The sequence below is a fragment of the Salvia hispanica genome, chromosome 3 (genome assembly GCF_029641045.1).
Source record: "Salvia hispanica isolate PSC_SH4W2 chromosome 3, Shi_PSC_v1, whole genome shotgun sequence".
NCBI classification, from domain to species: Eukaryota; Viridiplantae; Streptophyta; class Magnoliopsida; order Lamiales; family Lamiaceae; genus Salvia; species Salvia hispanica.
Window position 1 is genome coordinate 31,472,925 of NC_142694.1, and position 12,914 is coordinate 31,485,838.

At 35.3% G+C, this 12,914-nt stretch overlaps 3 protein-coding genes and 1 non-coding gene across 4 annotated transcripts; 2 read left to right on the plus strand and 2 right to left on the minus strand.

Annotated features, from left to right (window-relative positions):
• Positions 1-293: 293 nt before the first annotated feature.
• LOC125213270 (polyubiquitin 11) lies at positions 294-4,750 on the plus strand. The gene is made up of 2 exons (XM_089068194.1): positions 294-533; positions 3,771-4,750. Exons 1-2 carry the CDS (start codon positions 294-296, stop codon positions 4,245-4,247), a joined length of 717 nt encoding a protein of 238 aa, XP_088924320.1. The 3' UTR covers positions 4,248-4,750.
• Positions 4,595-8,039, minus strand: LOC125213267 (MLO-like protein 6). The gene is made up of 15 exons (XM_048113713.2): positions 7,579-8,039; positions 7,451-7,508; positions 7,132-7,373; positions 6,886-7,002; positions 6,754-6,814; positions 6,567-6,655; positions 6,313-6,387; positions 6,154-6,248; positions 6,032-6,081; positions 5,908-5,948; positions 5,654-5,827; positions 5,505-5,540; positions 5,353-5,420; positions 5,212-5,272; positions 4,595-5,131 (listed from the first exon to the last, which is right to left on the minus strand). Exons 1-15 carry the CDS (start codon positions 7,693-7,695, stop codon positions 4,628-4,630), a joined length of 1,788 nt encoding a protein of 595 aa, XP_047969670.1. The 5' UTR covers positions 7,696-8,039; the 3' UTR covers positions 4,595-4,627.
• Positions 8,040-10,154: 2,115 nt separating this feature from the next.
• Positions 10,155-10,226, minus strand: TRNAP-AGG (transfer RNA proline (anticodon AGG)). Its single transcript has one exon. It is a non-coding gene; the product is annotated as a tRNA-Pro (tRNA).
• A 933-nt stretch (positions 10,227-11,159) lies between these two features.
• Positions 11,160-12,768, plus strand: LOC125212505 (uncharacterized). The gene is made up of 2 exons (XM_048112699.2): positions 11,160-11,463; positions 12,063-12,768. Exons 1-2 carry the CDS (start codon positions 11,296-11,298, stop codon positions 12,501-12,503), a joined length of 609 nt encoding a protein of 202 aa, XP_047968656.1. The 5' UTR covers positions 11,160-11,295; the 3' UTR covers positions 12,504-12,768.
• Positions 12,769-12,914: the final 146 nt, after the last annotated feature.

The following is a 12,914-nucleotide window of genomic DNA, read 5'->3' on the forward strand; positions in this document are numbered from 1 at the left end:
ATTAAATTACAAATATTTTCTCGTTAATTTTTAACCATAATGAAGACCAACAATAATGAGAATATTTTTATAATTCAATGCATAAAACAATGTAGTAATGTTAGAGAAAAGTATTTTATGACGAGCATAATTAAAAATATTTAAAAAATGACATTTAATCACAAGTAAACACGCCAATCTCAGACTGCCTATAAATAGACTCCTCTGTTTGCAAAATCTATTCATCTCAGCGTTTTGCAATAATATCACAAATCATGATTCCCCCTAATCTCATGAACGCATAATTGAAGAAGATGCAGGTATTCGTGAAAACGCTAACCGGAAAGACCATTACTCTTGATGTCGAGAGCGATGATTCAATCGAAAACATCAGGGAGAAAATTCAAGACAAGGAAAGGATTCCCCCGGATCAACAAAGACTCATCTTTGCAGGAAAGCAGCTCGAAGATGGGAAGACACTAGCGGATTACAATATCCAAAAGGAGTCGACTCTGCACCTCGTCCTTCGCCTCCGTGGTGGTGATCATGACAATGTTTGTGTTGATTGATGATGGTTGAAAATTGAAAGTGTTCATATGACTTTGATTATTGTGTTACTATACATTCTACTATCTACTACTCCTACTAGTTTCTTACTTTGCAAGTCTTAATAGAAATATGCTGTATATTGTTGCATGAATATATGAGATTGATTCATTGAGATTAATCAAAGACTTAATTTCTTTATATTGGTATTTGCTTGAGATAATCAGTATACGACTACGTGTGAGATTGCTTCTTTTTGGAAGACATAATTGGTATTTTACTTCTTTTATAACTTTAAACTTAAATTCTTATACTGCCTTCATCTTAAAATAATTTGTTGGGCATATGAATTTTTAAAAATACTATAACTATTTAGTATGTTAAATAAGTAGTACTAGAAAGAAGCGTAAAAGGAAAAAATATGAAATATGATAAAATAAATAGAGTAAAGTATGAGAAAAATTATTGTACTCCGAAAAGTATCATATACTTTCCGAAAAAAAAATATAAATAAATTAACTTGGAATACAAATTAATTAAAATGGGACGAATGAAGTATAAAAGTAAATAGTACTCTCAAGTTTCAATATTCCAAGTTAATTGACATGTAATATTCATCTTGGAATGTCTTTTAAGCACGTCATTTGCTTTTTTCAGTAAATATCAAACCTTTTAATTTCTCATATTTTATTTGGCATCCATTCATCTAATTTACTTAAATTTTGTGATGAATATATCAGTTAACTCTTTCTGTCACTTTTTATTTTACTTTATTTTCTCTCACAATATCATAAAAAACACACCGGTTAATTTTGAGCGAGAAAGTATCATTAATCAACGTTCAACAGAATTGTAGAAGTACCATTAATTATTGAGTAAACTTTGGTCATTAATTATTGAGTAAAGGCTAAAATTAGTCCTGAATATATGACCATTTTACCTTTTTGATCCTAAACTTTATCTTTTGGATTTGTTGGTCCTGCACATATGGAAATTTGGTCATTTTAGTCCTCCGTCAATAGATCCGTTAAAAACTAACAGTCAACCCGATTTTGACCAAATTAAACTCTTAATTCTAATTTTTAATTCACTAATTAATCTCCTAATTAGTTTAACAAATATCCATATAAAATTAGAAGTAAAAATAATACTAATTGACGGAGATTGGGGGTTGAAGGATAGCTGCCCTAATAAAGCTTCATTTTTGGATGCGGAGAATGATTTGGAGTGGCGGAGTTCAGGGATGAAGGTAGTGGTGGGTTTCAAGGGCTTGGGCTTGGAAGTGGAGGAGAAGAGGGATTTGATTGCGGCGGCGGCGTAAGAGGGGCGGCGCGAGGAGGAGGAGCTGTCGAGGGTTGTGAGTCGCTCGCAGAGGCAGGACGGGCAGAATCCGGTGAATTGCTCGATGGGGTGGCGATCGCAGCTGAAGGATGACCGCGGCGGAGGTGGAGGCGGAGGCGCAGTTGGGTCTGCAGAAGTGGTATTCATATGAAGTGGTTAACACCCTGCTCATGTTAGTAACCTACGCCGGCAACATTGCATTTGCACAATGTGTGCGACGTGAATTGAGATATGAAACTCCCAAATTAAACAGGAGTGATAATGAATTTAAAAATAATTCTAATTGATGGAGATTAATTAGTAAATTATTGATGGAGATTGTAAATGGATATTTATTAAAATAATTAGGAGATTACTTAGTGAATTAAAAATCAGAATTAAGAGTATAATTTGGTCAAAATCGGATTGACCGTTAGTTTTTAACGAAATTATTGACGGAGGACCAAAATGATCAAATTTCCATATGTGCAGGACCAAAAAATTCAAAAGATAAAGTTTATGATCAAAAAGGTAAAACGGTCATATGTTCAGGACCAATTTTGGCCTTTACTCTTAATTACTATCATCGATCTTTGCATTCCCTATTCATGCAATTTCCATGGATATCTCTTGTCCAAAATAAATAGTATAGCCTTTACACGGGCAACTTTTGCTATTACAAAAGAACAAAAAACTAGAAGGTAAATATATCAAAGGAAATACAATGCAAGTAACAAGAATACAAACTATTGTCTTCTTCAAGTTGAGTCGAGGTATCCCTCTCTCTGCAAGACGAGATACGTCCCGGCTAGTGCTCGCGGATTGGCGCAACGTCCCCAAAGATGAAACGACTTTCCTCCTACCGAGTTGAAGCACCTCAAACTCGTAGGCTCCGGCGAACTTGAATTGGAGGTGAGAACCGAGCAATGCAATGCTCCTATATGCAAACTAGAATGCTTGAGAGCTTAGAGAGACGAGAGAATGATGTTTGTGTGTTTTTCCATCTCTCAAATCCACATCTATTTATAGGATAAGAGTGACTATATAGGTTACACCATATGAACGGGCAAGAGACTTGGAAAATTAAAAGCTTAAAGCTTTTCAAATTTCTTCACGTTTTTTCTTACAAAATATACATTAAGTGAACATTTCAAGACCAAATGAAGTGCTTATTACATCACGACCTATCTTAACAAGAGATGGAGAAAAAAAGTTCAAAAATGCATAACACGATGTATTCATGATGTAGGCTTCAAGAATTACTCAAAAGGATTATTGAAAATAATGGTTTGGCTAGCCCAAAGTTGTAACAAATTAATTGTATTCTAATGGACCAAATTTTAAAGAAGATACGAGTTGTTTTAGGATTTTCTTTGCCAATATAAACAACTTATGTTGGACGAAAAATTAGAACCAATTAAAATCAATGTATATTGTAGTGTCAATCGTCTACGACACATTAAACAGTCAAATTGTTCGTCCATTTGTGGCGTCATAAGTATATTGAAATCCAGCAATAAATATTTCCACACAGATTGCAAGTCGAAATTAAGCAATTTTGACCATAAACTTTTTAATTTGTCATTTATATGCAAATATTTATGTTAGAATAGACATTCATTAAATTATAAATATATCGTCATTATGATTTATGATTAACTATAACAGAAGCAGCAATAATGAGAGTATATTTATAATTTAATGAATTAAACGTTGTAGATTTGCAGTAATGTTAAATTACGCTTAAAAGGAAATTATATTTGAAACAGAGAAATATTTTGTGACAAGCATAATTAAATTCGAACTTTCCAAACGCGCCAACCTCCAATCTCCCGCGGCATATAAATAGACTCCTCCGTTTGCAGAGTCTATTCATCTCAGCATTCTGCAATCTCTCACAAATCACAATTTCCCCCAAATTGAAGATGCAGATCTTCGTGAAAACCCTAACCGGGAAGACGATCACTCTCGACGTCGAGAGCTCCGATTCAATCGACAGCGTCAAGGAGAAAATTCAGGATAAGGAAGGAGTTCCGCCGGATCAGCAGCGGTTGATCTTCGCCGGGAAGCAGCTCGAGGACGACAAAACCCTAGCTGATTACAACATTCAGAAGGAATCCACTCTGCACCTGGTGCTGAGGCTTCGCGGAGGTATGCAGATCTTCGTCAAAACACTGACGGGAAAGACGATCACTCTAGAGGTGGAGAGCGATGATACGATTGATAATGTGAAGGAGAAAATTCAGGATAAGGAGGGGATTCCGCCGGATCAGCAGAGGCTGATCTTCGCCGGCAAGCAGCTTGAAGACGGGAAGACACTGGCGGATTACAATATACAGAAGGAGTCGACTCTGCACCTCGTTCTTCGCCTCCGTGGTGGTGATGGTGTTTGGATTGATTGATGATTGGTTCAAACTTGAGTGTGCGTATAGATATATGACTTTGATCACCGTCTTACTATATATAATACTGACTTTAGTAATTTAGTTTCTTACTATGCCAGTTTTAATCAATTATCGATATTAGCTGGCTTAATCTTGTGGCATGAGTATATGAGATTGGGTTCATTGAGCTTAATCAAAGAGTTATTTTCTTTATATTACTGGTTTTTTGTCATAATTATGAGATTTGCTTAGTTTTTGCTGGACATAATCAGTATATATGTATAGTATGATGATTGAGTTATAAAGATTTGATGAAAGCATGGCTTTCAATTTGAACCAAAGATATACAGTGGAAAACTCACAACTAAATTGGCAAGAAAGAATAAGCTAGTGGCAATTCAAACTGCTGATCTTCCATCAAATGAAAAATCCTTTACATTGATTTTATGATCAAGGTTGTTCTGTGAGGTCATAGGGTCTGCATGATGTCTAGTCTCCATCTCCTTTTCGACCGGTTCTTGAGCTGTTTTACCATGGGGAGACAATATGATTTCATCTTGCTCAGCCTGCCAGTTTTCAATTCTGTGATTGGGTGTTCTTGGAGTATCAGGGTCGACGTTGAGCTGCTCATTGCTGTAATAAGGCAGCAGATGAACAGGGTTTTCAATTCTGTGATTGTGTGTTCTTGGAGTAGCAGGGTCGCTGTGGAGCTCATTGCTGTAATAACGCAGCAGATGAACAGGGGACGAGCCGTGGAGGGGAGTAGTTGGCCTGCTAGATACTGGAGTCACTGAACCAGAGTGATGGTTCTTCTTTATCTGCTTCTTTGCATTCTGGTGCCAGGAATGCAGTGCTTTAGCTATTCTTTCGTTGAAGATTGTTGGCTTCATGTTCGAGCCCATCTGTATATTTCTCATAGCATGTTAACACTTATGTCAAATTAATTTCTCTTGGACACACATGATCAAGCTCAAGTACTAACCTGTGTGACTAGGGCGTAGAGTGGAAGAGTAACATAGCTGCAGAGTATTTGTACCAGTACCCTTTTGCAATTGAAGTTATGACTAGTGTTAGTAAATATAAACAAGAAGGAGTTCTGGTTTTCGAAATCGTTTTGACTCACCCTGTTGTTATTTTGATGACAATATCTTCTGTTTTCTGATGGAAGCAGGATCTCACCCCAAACTCATACTGCGATGCATGAATTTTTGTTGGAGAAGACATCTTTTATACTCCATATAATTAACTTAATTAATTTAATGTGCAGGCACTTACCCAAGCCCAGGCAAAGAAGGCTAGCTGGAACGCGTTCTGAAAGAGAAGAGAATGAAGCAACATGTTAGGTAAAATCTGCAACTCAGCTATGGTGGAAACTGTGATCAACAAATATGATAACTATATGTTGTGCATTGACATTGAAATACCTGAAAAAGAACAAAATGAACGAGGTAAAGTAGGAGGCGTGGGCGTTTGAACCAGAAGAGTTCATCCCCTGGTTGTACTAGTGGGGTCCCTTTTACAACCTCCCCTCTTTCTTGAATCCTTAGTCCCATTTTGGTGATGATAAACTGTAGTTTTGCTCCAACCAGCAAGATAATCTGTAGAGATGGGGTGATTAGGTTTCAGTTTTGATCAACCGGAGATACTATGGATGTGGGAGATGTAGAATTTGTCTTACAATGAGGGGGAGAAATGGTAGCCATAGATAGGCATGCCAGCCTGAGTTTATTATCAGATAAGATATTAGAAACTTGAGATTCTGATGGATAAATATATGGTTTCGGAAGTGTTAGCTCGTTTACCGTGGGTATTGAATAGCAGGAACAGAACTGCAAAGAACCAGATGGGAGGGCTGCAGAAATAAGGTGGAGCTGTTATTGTTATGGCAACTGTGAATGATTGGAGGGGCAGTAGTAGCACGAACCTGATACCTACGACGACTTTGAAATCTTCCTCAAGCGACCTCTTAATGTAGTTCTGGAAATTGAATTTTGTTTGACTCCGTGGTGCCAGATGTGCCTGTTCATGCCGAGAGAGATTGAGAAATCGTCCCACTGGTCAAAATGAATGTTCAAGGACTTACAATAATGAAGCCGTTGCGCAGAGTCATGTAATCCACCTTCGCGACTGACCTGACAAACTGCCGGAAGAAACATGCCTGAAGGTTTTGGGAAACAGAACTGATATAAGTTTTCTACTACTGCACTGCTTCATAAACATGTATTTCTATGTGCTTTGTTGGGAAATCATTTCTCATTAATCTACTCTTTTGAGAGTCAAAATAGTTAATTATTTCTTGATGATTTGTGTAGAAAAAGGGTTCAGATTTTATCTCACCACCCAAAGAAGGATAGTAGATTGACTCCAAAAGCTCAAATGCCTTCTCCCAAAAGAGGTCTCTCTTGCAAATCTGAATCTCTCTGGATCTGCAAGGTATGTCATAAATTCTTACATCTCAGTTTAGTAGTTTCAAATAGAAATAAAATCGAATGAAATCATGTTGTGCAAGAGACTTAGACGATACCGTGTGAGTACTGATATTCGAACGTCCTTGTTTCTGTTTCCCATGCCTTCCATTTCCTCATCTATGTGAATGAAGTAGAAATATAACTATACAGCAAATGGTAAATAATTGTAAAAGAAGATCAATGTCTACCTTAGCTCTGCCTAAAGCCAAAGTGATTAGACTGCAAACAACATGAAAAATAGCCAGCACAAAGATGAATATGTGCAGTTGGTGAATTCCGTCGTAGGAAATAAACGGAACTTTTCCCTGCAAGAGAAGTGAAAACACATTGGTCTATTTATGCATGTAATAAAAAATCACAGAACCATAAGATAGGTAGGCCTAAATATGTTCTCATAACATGTTCTACTTAAGGAAATATAATAATCTACGTACTGTTTTCGAGCATTTGTCGTATCCCCCACCAGCCAGAATACGTCTCTGAGTCTCACCATAGTCAGAATAAGCACTCAACCGCCTTCGCTGGTTTCCAGCCAAACCAACCCCATACTTCCTCGTTTCTTGCTTCTTGTCGCATGGATGCCAAGAATTTGCAATGGTTTTTGATACGCAGATTTCTGCTATCTTCCCCTGCCCCACCGTTAGCAGTAGTGATATGAAACCGAGTAGCATGAGCTCTGAGTGAAGAAAAAACACATTTCATCAGATAAAACGCGACAAAAAACGTAGTATATTTTTGTTAGTTCTCACCAACCTGATTTAACCTTCTCAAGTGCTTCATATAAAGCATTCTTGTTTCTCTTTTTCAGTAGCTGCAGAGGGAAAATAATGTTACCTTCCCAAAATCAAGGTTTATGAACTAGTAAGAAAAAACAATGTTACCTTCCCAATTAGGTGGAAAATGTGCTCTATCACAATAGAAATTGCTAACAGCACAAAGCAGACGACCGCAACAGCCCATGTAGGCGTTTCTTCCAGTGATCGGCCACCCTTAGCCATCTCTCTTCTTACACAATGTGATAAAACACTCCCTATTTAGCATACAACTAAGTAGTGTAATAACGTGTTGTGCAATTTATAGAACTTCGTCACGGAAGAAGATGCAGAAGAGAGGAAGGTCTTAGGAAACCTGCTTAAAGGTGGACTTGTATGTAGTTGTTTGGTGGAAACATGCTTCAGAAATTAGGCTTAGCAAGGAAATTTGAGCATGATTATGATAATTTGGAGTGTAGTTTAGTGCAGAGGTTTTCTAAGTCATGCATTTGTGGATAATATGTGGTCTGTATTCTTGAAACACACACAGATACACATTCCCTTTGCTTGACTGACTTAGGAATTTGTTATTCTTTCCCCTTGTTTCCCTATTTGAGATGTCATTCCTTTTACATGGTCTAAAGAAAGGCCTTCATTATGGTTTTTCTAGATGCGCTTGCTTGAAATCTAGTGCAATGAATGATGAAATGTAACTTAGTTGGTAAAACGTTTTTAGTTTAAAAATAATTTAAAGAAAGACGTCTATTGTCATTTTTCTAGATGCCCTTGCTTGAAACCAAGTGCGATAGAGGATGCAACTTGGTTGATGAGACATTTTTAGATTAAAGAATGATCTAGTGCAACGGTGGAATAAGTAGATTTGTATACAAATTTGTTGTAAAAGGGTATATTTTCTCAAATAAATGAGATGTGAAGTATTTGTTGTTTGTTGTCACCGTCCAAAAATATTATTCTCATTTTGATGACAATTTATCAATAATAAACTTTCTTGGATGTCTTATATATTTGTCACATACTTGGATAGGATAGTGGAATATTTCAAAATCGGCTACATGATATCACTATCGTGGCACTATGCCATTAACAAAAAGGGGTATGATCTTGGTGTATACTATATGTACCAAGACCAATATCTTTTATTAATAAGAACAATACATTTAATAAATAAGTAGTAACTTTTAAATATAAGAATAATAATGTTTATGTAGAAGAATAGTAAGAGCATCCGTAATGAGAAATTGAACAAATGAAAAATCAGCAAAGATGTTTTGCCCCCTTTTCATTTTATTGTTTTATCGGGAGTGTGGTTCTTAAACCTAGATGTTGCGGGTTCGACTCACACCTTCCTATAGTGAAGAGATGATGCGTTTGTGGATGCCCTAACTCTTTCTTTGACTCACGGCGAAGGAATTCACTTTGTCCTATTGACTACTGTAATGAGTATTTTTTTTTATGAAAAACAACATATTAAATCTCTATTACTTTATTATTTTTCTATTTTCTTTTTCTTTTATTTTTACTTTATTTTTATTAAAGTCACTAAATATAATTTTTAAAAAAAATATTGTGTCCAAATTAAATATAGTAGTACCCCCTTATACTAACATTGACCAAGTCTTGATAGGAATGAATTGTCTTCTGTTTTCCATTGATTGTGTCGTTATCACTAAGAACTAGTGCTAACGTGCGATGAAGATAGTGGTGGAGTCAATGATGAATTCCACACGTGAAGAAGTAATAGTCTGCCTTATATAATGAGTTATTAGACTTCTGACTACAAAAATTAGTATTTCCTTTTGTTTATATATATAAAGCCACATATTTTATTATTAGTATATTATAACCAAGAAAGATTCTTACATGAATTATGTCGACTAATGTTTATTGTAGTCTGATTCGAACAGTCTCCCACACACTCATACAACTTGCACAAGTGACTTGGTAAACACATACATGTTCTAATTTATACGATTTTTCCAACGTTTTTGCAATACTTTATGAATTTTTCATGGTTCAACCAATTTTGAATGTATAACAATAAAATCAGTAATATGAAAAACAATCCTTTATATGGCAAATAAAATTAGTGGATAGAGAATATTCTTTAAATTTAAATTTGAGGTAGATGATACGAGTAAAATCACTATTTAATTGAAAATAGGTTTGAGTCTAATATAAAGTGGTTGGAGATGCTCTAACGTATAAACCCTCCATCCTGTAATAAATATCACATTTTTCTTTTTAGTGTGTCTCACAAAAGATGTCATAGTTTCTTTTTTGGAAAAGAACTCGTTCTCCCATTAATATAAGTGTACTATTTTCTCACTCCATCTAACACTTAAAATAACATCTCTTAAAATTCCATGTCATTTTCCAGATATACAATCTTTTATGGATGATTGGAGTATAAAACTATAAAAGTGATCAATCGATTTCAAGTTTCAACACCGAACTTTTGCAAAAAATGAGATATGAAGTTATTTACAAATTGGACGTTCAATAATTTGAATAAAAGGTTGAAGATGAGAGTTGATTGGCGATTTAGCTTTTGTAAAATCCAATAATAGCAATGGATCATAGAAATTGAAGCCCAAAAATTTAGGGCCCAATGTATACAATTAATTGGGCCATGTTTTTTAAATGAGAGCCCAATAGTGCAAATTGAGAAAAGAACGAAAAAAGATGGGGCATTCCGAGAATTGAACTCGGGACCTCTCGCACCCTAAGCGAGAATCATACCACTAGACCAAATGCCCGTTGATGATATTTATTTCTATTATTTTATTATAAATATAAGAAAATTATGATTCTTGCATCGATGCATGGTATGTGGTGAGGTGTGATAGATCATAGATTTGAATGTGATATCCTTTATTATATTAAATTATACGACATCTCTCTTGTAATTAATTACTTGGTATGATTTATCGAAATTCAGTAGAATATTTACATGCTTTTGATTCGAAAAGCGTTGCATAATTTGTACCCAACAAGATACCTGGGTGTCAGTGGATATATTATACACCTCAATCAGTAGTATTATAGAAAAGAATAAATATAATTTTTTTTATTTTAAATAAAAAAATAATATTTAGCTACAAATTAACAAAAAATTATAAAGTTTAGGCAAATTCTGATTAATCTCGTACTCTGAAAATTAGCCACTAAAACCATGAAATTTTTGGATTTATTCTTAATTTTCCGATCTTTCTGACTGATTTTCAAAGTTATGAGACAAACCAGAATTATATCAAATTTCATAGTAGTTTTTTAGTAATTTGCATTGTATTCAATTACTATATTGAGTATTCTTTAAAGTTTATCAACCAAGTTGCTACAAATTTTTCATGTAGCCAATAAGCTCACATGTCAAATAATTGGTTGATGATAATATAGATGTATCCATCACGGTGTAGAGAAATAGAAATGGCTCCAACCATGAATGCTGAATTAATTCTGACAAACCACAACCATGAAACTCTCCCTATCCCATACTATCTATCTGTCTTGATGAATGTCACACTCAATAAATTGGACACATCACACATACACAAAATGTCACACACAACTCTATGTGTTTCACACCATAGAATGTTTTGTTCTTATCAACTCTTGAGACATGACCATGTCCAAAATAGTAATTCCACATGTTGGAAATATGTGGGGAAGAATGGCTCCCTTACTCGTTACCACATTCTCATGATTCACCAAAACACACAGTTTCTCACCTCATACTTCCCCACTTGCATCACTCCTTAGTTAGGACACCATATATACATCTTGTCTTCATCTTCACCTTCATCTTCTTGACTCGAACCGGCTCCCATGGCTGCAGAGAAATGTGGAGTGTGCCCATTTGAGGCCATGGATCTACTTTGGTTTCACCAGATTGTTACTTCATCAAAATCACCAACAAAAAACATCTCCCAAAATTCAGCCATAGTGTCAAACCAAGAAATCTCTTCATCATCTCCTCCGGTAGCATCCTCAGAGGTAATTAACTAGTTTATGTCGACCGGCACAGTTTAGGTCTTTCGTTTAGTTATTGTTTTTTTCTTTTTCATGTTTGTTGTGGTTATCGGATCGTCCATCGGTCGCCTTATTTGAGGAGGTTGTGTTGTCTGCTATATGTTGCAAGTTCGATGTATTTGCGATTTTTGTCTTTTGTTTAACTTTAGATGTTCTTTTGTCAAGTCGTATAATAAATATATTTATTCTATACTGTTTGGATTGTCACCATTTATGTTGGACTCACTCACCAATTCCACATCTTTACTCATTGAAAAAACTAGCACTAAACACATCTTTACTTGTATCGGTGTTTGAGTAGCATGTGTTGCTAGCTCCGTGTTACAAGATCGATATATTTGCTAAAGAAGATAGACGCACTGATTTTTTGCATGTTTTTGCAAATTGTCTTTTATATAGCTTTTATGTCGTTCTTGTATTGATTTTGAACTGTTTAATTGGATTGTCACCGTTTTTGTTGGACTCGCTCGCCAGTTCCCAACTTTGATCATTTTTACTCGGTCGAAAAAGCCAACACTAAACACCTCTCTCTCTCAGTACAATTTTTTTTATGATATTTAAAGGTGGAGAACAAGAGACAAGAAAGTGAAGAATCTGCTACTACTACTACTAGTAAATCTCACTCATCTTCACCGACAACAAGAACATCAATGAGGAAATCTCGAAGCTCAGTCGATCTCGAGCTTCAAGAAGTTAAAGGGTTCATGGATTTAGGGTTTGTTTTCAAAAAACACAACTTAAGCAACCATGTCATTAGCTTGATCCCTGGATTGCAACGAATCAAATCTCAAGATGATCAAGATTTAGAGATTCTTGATGAAGAAGAGAAAGAAGAAAAATTGATGATGCCATATTTGTCAGAATCATGGCTTGTGAAATTGCCAGATTCTCCATTGATACTAAGTTTAAGGATTTCGAGGGTTTGTAATGATTCGGACAAGGTGAAGAAGCACTTGAAGGATTGGGCTCGAACGGTCGCAGCAACCGTCCACCATGAGTCTTGATCGATGGTCGGAATATCCAACTAGGCTGCTCTTGTAGATTCTACATCTGATGAAATAGTATGGACATTGAGTACAAACCTATCACACATCAGGTGTTACTCAACAACGGAGACGCAAATCACACATTTATATAAGTACTGTATTTACGAAAATGTTACATTAAAAAAGTTTAAAAGTGGTATGTGCTTTATTGTGTAGAGAATGAGACATGTTTTTGAAAAAAACATGTGATGTTTAGAAAATGGTCCTCTTCTTTTTTTTTTCTTTTTTTTTTCCATTTTGGTGATTTTCAATTAATTGTTGGTTATTGAATTGCAGTTATTAATGGGTATTATAAGTTTAATCACGACTTATATTAATAAAAAATTCGTAGAGAAAGGAAATTAAAAAAAATCATCAATTGTTTTAAAA